General features: G+C 51.0%; 1 protein-coding gene across 1 annotated transcript; it reads right to left on the bottom strand.

Annotated features, from left to right (window-relative positions):
• Positions 1 to 1476: 1476 nt before the first annotated feature.
• FOXF1 (forkhead box F1) lies at positions 1477 to 7887 on the bottom strand. The gene is made up of 2 exons (XM_030581376.1): positions 6368 to 7887; positions 1477 to 3252 (listed from the first exon to the last, which is right to left on the bottom strand). The coding sequence occupies exons 1-2, from the start codon at positions 7413 to 7415 to the stop codon at positions 3092 to 3094; spliced, it is 1209 nt and encodes a 402-aa protein (XP_030437236.1). The 5' UTR covers positions 7416 to 7887; the 3' UTR covers positions 1477 to 3091.
• Between the last annotated feature and the right edge of the window lie 776 nt (positions 7888 to 8663).

Consider the following 8663-nt stretch of genomic DNA (forward strand, 5'->3'; position numbering starts at 1 on the left):
AGAGAGGAAAAGAAACAGGGAGGTGGGGATGCCAAGCAAACAGACTTTCGCTAGCGCGGTTGCAACGCCGAAGATCTGCCCTGCTGTTTGGGGTTTATTCCTTCGGGCAATAAACCTGCAGGTTTCCTGAGCAGCGGCTGGTTGTGCTGTTTTGCTCTTGCTGGGTTTGAGGGTAAGTTTTGTATTGGGGGGCGGTTATGGCGGAGAGGAAGGCGAAGTATTTTGTTTTTAAGGCGTTTTCTCTGCCCATTGATCTGATTTTTCTCTTTATTTCTCCGCTAATTCTTTTTGCATTTCATTCTATTATTTCTAACGCGGGGAAGGGGAGAGAAAGGGGGTTTCTTTGGTCTTTACTCCGAAATAAAAGCCCCTTCAGGTCATGTGAATGTCGCTTTATTGACTTCACCCCGAATTACCAAAAAGAGACAGAGCCCCTGGCTTTACCAGTCTGCCTTCGCTTTAGAGACAGCAGCTTGTGCCATCAAGTGCGTTCGTTGGGTTTATCGATAATTTCTATGTAACCGAGCCCTATATAAATTACCCCTCACGTCCAAAATGTCAAGTTTGAAAAGAACCAGTTTCAGGAGCTGTGGATCGCAAGAGCTAATGAAGCTGCGGTGGGTCCAGTCCAGAGATCAGCCCAAAGAGGAAAAGACGTGTTATCAAAGGAAAGCTAGTTAATTTCAAGTCATTCATTAAGGGCTTGATCCCAAATCCATTAAGTCAGTTGACTGTGGATCTGGTCCTAAGCAAGAAAAACAGACCATTTGATTTAGGATACCGCTGTCCATGAAATCTGGCTTGTTCGCTCCTCCATTAGCTTCAGCTAATCCCAACATATGTTTTAAAAACACACCATTTTAGTTCCTTATAACAGGAAAAGCAGACTGCATGTTGGCAGATAAAAATCCCACTGTATAATGGGTACGAAGAAAAGAGAAAGGAAGCCTTGAATTATATTTATCTTCATCAGCACGAAATTCCTTCGACCAAAAAAAGCTGTCAAAAATAATATTCTCCTTGCAAAAATCCCCTCTGGGTATTTTTAAAATTATTACTATTATTATTTTAAATATTTCTTTAAAACAAGGGGATTGAATTTAGCCTGGGATAAAGGACTTCTTGGAAGCAGAAGCCAAGAACAATAGCCGCTCCTTTCAAGTTTACACTGAAATATGAAATTGTTAAAAAAAAAAGTGAAGATATTCAAGTAAATTATCCTGGACTGCAGGGATAGGAGCTGTGACCATTTGAAGAGGGGGAAGATTTCGTTGTAAATATAGGGTCCTATTATGCCTTCCTTGCTCACCCTACCATCCCATTGGCACCGCAAAGGGAGTTGGGGCACCAAATAATGCACAGTTGGGCCCTCTATGGGCTGATCCAAAGTCTAAAGCTGCCAATGGAAAGATTCCCACAGACTTTGGATGGGGGGGCCCTATGTCCCCCATAGAGGTGTCGCACACTCTCACCACGTATTACAGCACATGCTATTTTATTTGCTGTTCATACAATTGTGAAGACCATGTACAAATAACATACATGTTTTATTTTTGGTTCTTTTTTTTTTGTAAAGGACAAACGTACACAAAGGGGGCAAAAATCATAATTACCATTTAATACAGTGCAGAAGAAAATTAAAATAGGTGTCACCGAACTGTACAAAGGCGGGACAAAAAATGGGGGGCGGGAGGAGGAAATAATCCTTCATTATATATATATTTATATAAAACACAGGGCGGATTGTTTTTACACGCAGATCAGACATTTTAAAAAATGTACAATGGCTAGCTAAAAAAAATCTATATGGCAAATATTGCCAACAAAATTACCCCACTTTAATACTGATCAACTGAGGCTACTGGTGTCTCGATTATTAGCAAAAAAAAAAAAGTAGAATAAATAACAGGATGAGCCTGGCTATTTTTTTTTCAAAGTGCCTTATTCTCTCTGCACCTGGTCTGATCCTGCAGTCTGAGGCAGGCAAATAACTCCCTTTGGGAGATTTTTGCCTAATGCGGGGTTGCAGGCAAAAAAAACCAAAACGAACAAACAAGGGTAGGGCTCTAAAGCAGGGGCTAGACTGGAGCCTAGGATAAAGCCAATGGGAGGGGTTTTGTTGCCCTTATTGAGACGCCAACCGCCCCCCTTCCAATTCCTGGTGAGCCAATGTGTAGTCCTTAGTGTATAGCGCTGATTCACACATTCCCTAACCCAACAGGGAGAAGGAGACCACAAAATCTACTACAGAATTTGAAGAATAGGCCACAAATGCACAATCACATGAAAAGAGGGCACGTGGAGTTCTTTTCTGCTCTCAGGGAAGTCAATAGCCCCACAGCCATTGACTTGGATGGTGCAGGAAAGCCCACACACACACACACACACCAGTAAAGCGCTGATAGGGAATAACACAGGCACAGAGAGGAATTATTTTCCCTTTTCTCTTTTTAAGGCAGTGAGGGGTTGGAAGAGCCCTTGGCCAGAAATCCCATCTGTGTTCTGAAGAAGATTCCAAGCAATTCCTTAACCCTTCAGTGACACATCCCAACCAGACCATTTCCAAAAGCTTTCCATGCTCCTTTTAAAGCTCATCCTGACTAGAGTTCTGGTCCAAGCAAACCCTTCCCGATCACTTCCATCTCAGATTGGCCGGGGTTTTTTTTTTAAACACTCATGGGTTTTTTGTTTGTTTTTTAAAAAATATAATTTTGGATTTTTTTCCCCACCCCATCAATAAAAAAATAAGCGCTCGTTTTAACAGACACGTGATTCTTGGAAACTTAGTCAGACCACAGCCCCCGAGCGATGCTACACACGCAGGAAAGAGACAGCACCCCGGGTTCACTTTACCCTTTCCGAAAAGGCACGCGCAGCCCTGCTTCTTTCGCTTAGAGTTAATTCATTTCAAAATGTTCCCCAACGCCTGGCTCCTGCGGATGGCTTCTATACCTCCAGAGTAAAATCAGTCTAGTTATTTGGATGTCCCTTTAGCACAGAGGGTCTTTTGGGAGGTCCCTTCCACATAGAAAGTTTCCTTTGTGTCATGATTGGGGGGGGGGTCCCCAAAAGTTGGCTTCTTTGCCTGTTATCACATAACACACGGCTTAATGTCTTGGTATGTCACTTGCTGGTGATAGTAAGATCCGCTCCCTGCTGAATGCATCGAGGAAGAGGCCATCGCGTTGAAAGAGAAGACGAACTCTTTCCTGTCACACATGCTTGGAGACTGGGAATGGTACCGCGGGATTCCTGCAAGAAATCGGGGATCAGAATTAAAATGAAGCTTTAGCGAGTGGCTAGACCAGTAATGCTATAGAGAGGTTTCAATCGAATGAAGCCGCTTGGGGGATCTCTACCATCACCCCGTGCTGGCTGGGGGGCATTGGGGAGGAGGGTTTTCACTGCACCCAAGGGAATACGCCAGTGCTGCTTTATCATCCCGGGGGGGGGGGGGTTGTTGCGCTCAAACAGGTGCCGTCACGGCTTCGATGTCAGAGGAAATTCCCATTGACTTTAATGGGAGTTTTGCCCGAATGCGAATTGCAGGGTGGGGCGGTATATTTCCTGGCTGGCTAAGGAAGCAGAAGCATTTCGAAGATGTGTGTTTACATTCTGCGTCCTTGATATACAGATTGCGGGCCTAATGCTCCTTCCGTGGGAGTCAACGGGGGAGGGAAAGGCCCCTTGATTTCCAAGGGGACTAACCGGGCTTTGACTGCTTACCCCTCCCTCCCTGCTCCCACTACTCCTGAGCTCTGACAACTAAAAGAAGAGTTAGCAAACGTGGGGGTCAAATGTGAGGCAGCCCAGAGAGCCTGGGGTTTTTAAGCAGAACTCCCATCGAAATCGAAGTGAAACCTCCAGGAGATTGCCCCCAGTGACACCAGAGGCAAAGCAATGCGATATTAAAGCAAACCACGGCAGTGGGAACTAGGATAATAATAGGAGTAAGCGCCAGGATGCCGACAGCCTTCCGAATTATTCATTTTTTCCCCAGCACAAAATCAATCAACTCTGAAACGTTTCCTTCTACCCGATCTTTGTAAACCAAACCCATGTCCTCCCAGGTTGGTGCCATTGTTACACGCTTGGTGTTTAAAATGTTGTATTTAAAACCCCGTAGTGTGTCTCTCCGATTCGGGCTAAATTATAGTTTGCAGTTAATTTCGAATGATTAATCCAGACTAGTCCCATGGAATTTTGCAGCTAATCTGAAGTGATTCATCCGGTCTATTCCAATTATATTTTCGCAGTTGATCTGAAATTATTAATCCGGATTACTCCAGGCGCTGCAGTTTAGTTCCCTGAACAGTGTGTTTACACGTCTGAGGGGCTGGACGTTCCACCTGCCATCGGATAGGTGGGAAAGGAGATTTGCCACGGGCGACACCGCAGCGTTCACTCTTGCTGTTTCATGGCCGCTATTCCGGTTCACTCTCATATGGGACTCGGTTTACACGTCGGACTGTACGTTTCTCTAGCAGGCCCGCATTTCAAAGCCCAGATTGCCCCCCCAGGAGATGTATTAAAATGCAGTTCACCCAAATAGCACTCGATTAAAATGGCGAGAGAAATAGGAGGGGAAGAGGCAGCGATTTTTTAAAAGGCTGCTGAAGTTAATTGTCAGGTTTCAACACAAAAGTCAGGCCACGGAGAAACCCCGAGTTTAGTCCTAATGACAAACAGCAACTCTGTGTGGCAGTTTTAAAACTTTCCTGCTTTGCGATCACTTCGTTTCTATTCTTACTGCGAGCCCAAAAAATGTGATCGAGCGGGCCCACTAGCCGCTAATCCAGTTCCTCGTGTCTACAGCGTATCGGTTCAAGGACCCGATCGAACAAAATTGCCACTAAGGTCAGAGTTGATCCAGAGATCTGGATTCATTTTTGGTTCGACGTCTTTAGTGCCCGATCTAATCGATTCATTCAGATCCGGATAAACAATATCGGAACATTTCCCCCTCTTCGGGTCCCACAGTCACCCCACTCCCTTCTCAATAGTACAAGGCCTAGCACGAAATTGCACACGGGACAAGAAAGCGCCAACCTCTGCGCAGAAAAAAGATGCCTGGAAAAACAGGCCGACTGAACTGGTTTCAACGCCATGCGTGACAGGCGTGAAAACCTGAAATCCTGGCCTCTGGGCACCTCCTGACCTGCAGTGAAGACGGGGTTTCACCCTAGGTCCCCTGGAATGGGACGGTGCAAACAGCGCGTAGTCGGACTGTCCCCACCGCAGGAAAAGGGAATCCCCAGCATAACTGCAGGGCCTGAGATTACCTCTTCCCGGAGCTCGCTGCTCCTGCCGGCAGCTGCCCTCCTAAACCCTCGCCTAGCCACCGGAGTATTCCCTTGAAGCGAGCCCTGTCCGGGAGCGGCTCAGCCCCTGGCCACAACACCCCGCGGCTCCTAGAAACCGCATCCCCCTCCCCAGGCGAAATCCACCGATCGCACCTCGCGGGATATTTCCCTCCCTGCAAATAACAGCTGGTCTCCCCAGCACAAGAGGAGTAGGTGGGTTGGTTTAATTCACCCTGGCAAGGAAAAACATGATCCCTGGCTGGGATACAGAACTCTAGATTACTTTACTTCGGGGTCATCGATCGGGACATCCTCCTGTCCCCAGCCACAGTTCCCCCCTAAACTACCGCGGAGCTAGCTCTGTTTGCAAAATCGTCGGCATTTCATGGCTCTAATGTGAGTGCTTAGGTGTGGATATAGCTAGTCAGCTGTACTGATCTGCTTTGCAGAGGTAGGAAGCGATCGTTAACGTACCAAGCCAGCAATTACTCTTGCTTGTTATACAGGCTGCGAAGAGACTGCAGAGAAATAACCCCAAATGGGAGGAATTCAATGCAAACCAGAGTGCACCAAAAAGGTAGGAGGAGTGATATCAGATTTGGGGCCTGAATTACTAAAATGGGATTTGAAATCAGAAATATAGATAACTAAAATATCGCACACACGCACTTGTATTTATCTGCCTAATTTCACGTTTAGACATTACAGATTTAAAATCTTTCCTTAAAGGCCGCGAAAATGGTGTCCCAAAATTTACACAACAGCTGTGGGAGAAAAGAGGTAGCGGCCGGGGCCTCACGCCTCTATATGCGTGGGTATATGTTTACGTGTGCTCGCGGGCATGTCTATGCGTGTGTGTCATGCCTGAGCATACAAACACTTGCAGGAAGTGTCCGTAGGGTCACTTGCACGGATCGATGGCCTGGCTCGCGTGAGATCACTTGCATGGATGTTGCAGCTACGCCACATGCATGCTCCAGGGCCTGCACCGCAGCAGTGCACTTGGGAAGGCCCCCGCTTTCCCCAGGCCGCCGGGCACCGGCCCCCCCCACCGCCCCTGTTACCTTGCAGCTCTGCGGCGTTGTGGCTGTTCTGGTGCAGGTAGGACTGGTCCAGGGAGTGCGTGGAGAGGCCGGAGGAGAGCGGGTTGGCCGCGGGGTTGCAGGGGGACAGGGACTGCTGCTTGATGTAGGGCGCCCCGCTGTTCAAGGCGGCCGAGGCCGGCGGGGCCCAGGGCGAGGCCGAGCTGGAGTAGACCGAGTGGGGCTCCATCACCCCGCCGCTGGCCAGCAGCGGGGAGGCCGGCACGGAGCTCTCGTGGTGCGGGTAGTCGCCCCCGGAGGAGCCGGTGCAGCTGCCCATGTAGGAGTGCCCGCCGTTGGCAGGCAGGTGGGGCACGGAGTGTCCCCCCAGGCCCATGCTGTCCACGTTGCCGGGCAAGTGCCCGTTCATCATGCCCAGGCCCCCGTCCAGGCCCAGGCTGTTGGGGCCGCAGGAGAGGCCCCCGGCCGAGCCCTGGAAGCTGTAGCTCTCCGGGGAGAGGTGGTTGAATCCCAGGCTGTTCATCATGCTGTACATGGGCTTGAGGGCTTGGCATTTCCTCCTGAACCCGCGGGGCCTCCTGCGGAAGGAGCCTTCCTCGAACATGAACTCGCTGGCCGGGTCGATGGTCCAGTAGTGGCCCTTGCCCGGGCGGCCCAGCCCCTTGGGCAGCTTGATGAAGCACTCGTTGAGCGAGAGGTTGTGGCGCACCGAGTTCTTCCAGCCCTGGTAGGAGCCGCGGAAGAAGGGGAAGCGGCTCTGCAGGAACTGGTAGATCTCGCTCAGCGTCAGGCGCTTGGACGGCGAGCTCTGGATGGCCATGACGATCAGGGCGATGTAGGAGTAAGGGGGCTTCTCCGGCCGCCGGATCCCGGCGTTGCTCTTCTTGGCTTTGCCGCCGCCGCCCGCGGGGGTGCTGCTGGCGGCGGAGGAGGCCGACTCCATGGCCGAGCCCGGCTGCTGCTGCTGCTGCTGCTGCTTCTCCAGCGCGGAGGACATGAGGCTGCAGCCGCCGTGCGCCGCGGGAGGAGGGGGCTGAGAGGAAGGAGCCTGCTGCACCTCTGCAGTCATCGACAGCGGCGTCCCCAAACCAGCTCCGGCCCCCCTCTGCTCAGCCCTCCTCCCCCCCTGCCCCGGCCGCGCTGCTGGGGGTTATTTGCCCCCCCTTCTAGGTGCAGGGGGGCTTTCCACCAGGAGCCTGCACCCCCTGGGAGTAAACAAACGCCGGTGACCCCTCCACTCTGCCCCTAAATCCGAGCCCCGCGGTAAGGCTGAGCCAGAGGCGAAGGGACGGACCCGCTGTCCGGGCTCGGGTGCGGAGCAGAGAAGCCCCCTGGAATTGTTTTGGTTTTTTTTTCTTTTCCCCTACGTTGTTTTGCAAGAGGCTGGTCTCCCCCAACGCCGCCTCCTGGCTCTCAGCTCGGCTGCTGCTGCTGCTGCTGCTGCTGCTGCTGGGACTTGCTTTTCATCTCAGTCGGGCTGGTTCTGCCCCCAGCCGAGCCGATCGCCTTTAACTTTATCTCGTGTCAGCGGCGTCTGTCGGGTCTTGACAGTCAGACGTAAGAAGCAAGAGGAGTTCCCCGCCCCAACCAACTCCCCCACCTCCCCCCCCCCGGCCCTTCGCTCAAGCTCAGCTCTGGTGGGCACTTAAAGGGACCTTTACACTCCGGCCAACTGCTTTGCAACTGACTCACAGGCGGCTCCTTCTCGTATTGGGCGTCAATCCCTTCTCAATACGCCCCCCCCACCCAGGCGGTCTGTGGGGGTGATTTGGGGGAGGGGGGACCGGGAGAGAGGGAGTTTTATTGTCTTTATTTTGCCTCGCAGGTAGCAACATTTTTAAGTCACTAACATTTTCCTCTGGACTCCTCTGATTGTCAGCCCCATCTTCCAAAACCCAGCTGAGGACCGTGAAGACGAAGTTGCTTTGAACGGGGCAGTTTTCTGAGATCTTTGCTCTTACAGTCTCTAGTCTTAAATCATAACAGAGATCGAACCGGAGCGGGGCAGGGGGCCGGGGGGGGGGGGAGAGTCAACGCGCCTGCAGGATTTAAAAGAGACAAAAATCCGAGCACCAGCAGGTTTAAGTTCCCGGGCTCCTCGCCTGTAGCCCGAGGAAAACAGCTGTTTGCTGGCTCCGAAAGCCACGGGGGCTGTTTGTACACAACTATGAAAAAGGGGAAATGCGGCTCGCCCTGGAGTGCGAATCTAATTTGAAAATGTAGCAGGAGTGAAGCTCGCCCACTTAAAAACCCAGTTTCTTAGTTCTTTTGAAGATAGACAGGAACATGGGCAGGATGTTTATACGGCGAAATGTAA

Source organism: Gopherus evgoodei, chromosome 12 (genome assembly GCF_007399415.2).
Source record: "Gopherus evgoodei ecotype Sinaloan lineage chromosome 12, rGopEvg1_v1.p, whole genome shotgun sequence".
NCBI classification, from domain to species: Eukaryota; Metazoa; Chordata; order Testudines; family Testudinidae; genus Gopherus; species Gopherus evgoodei.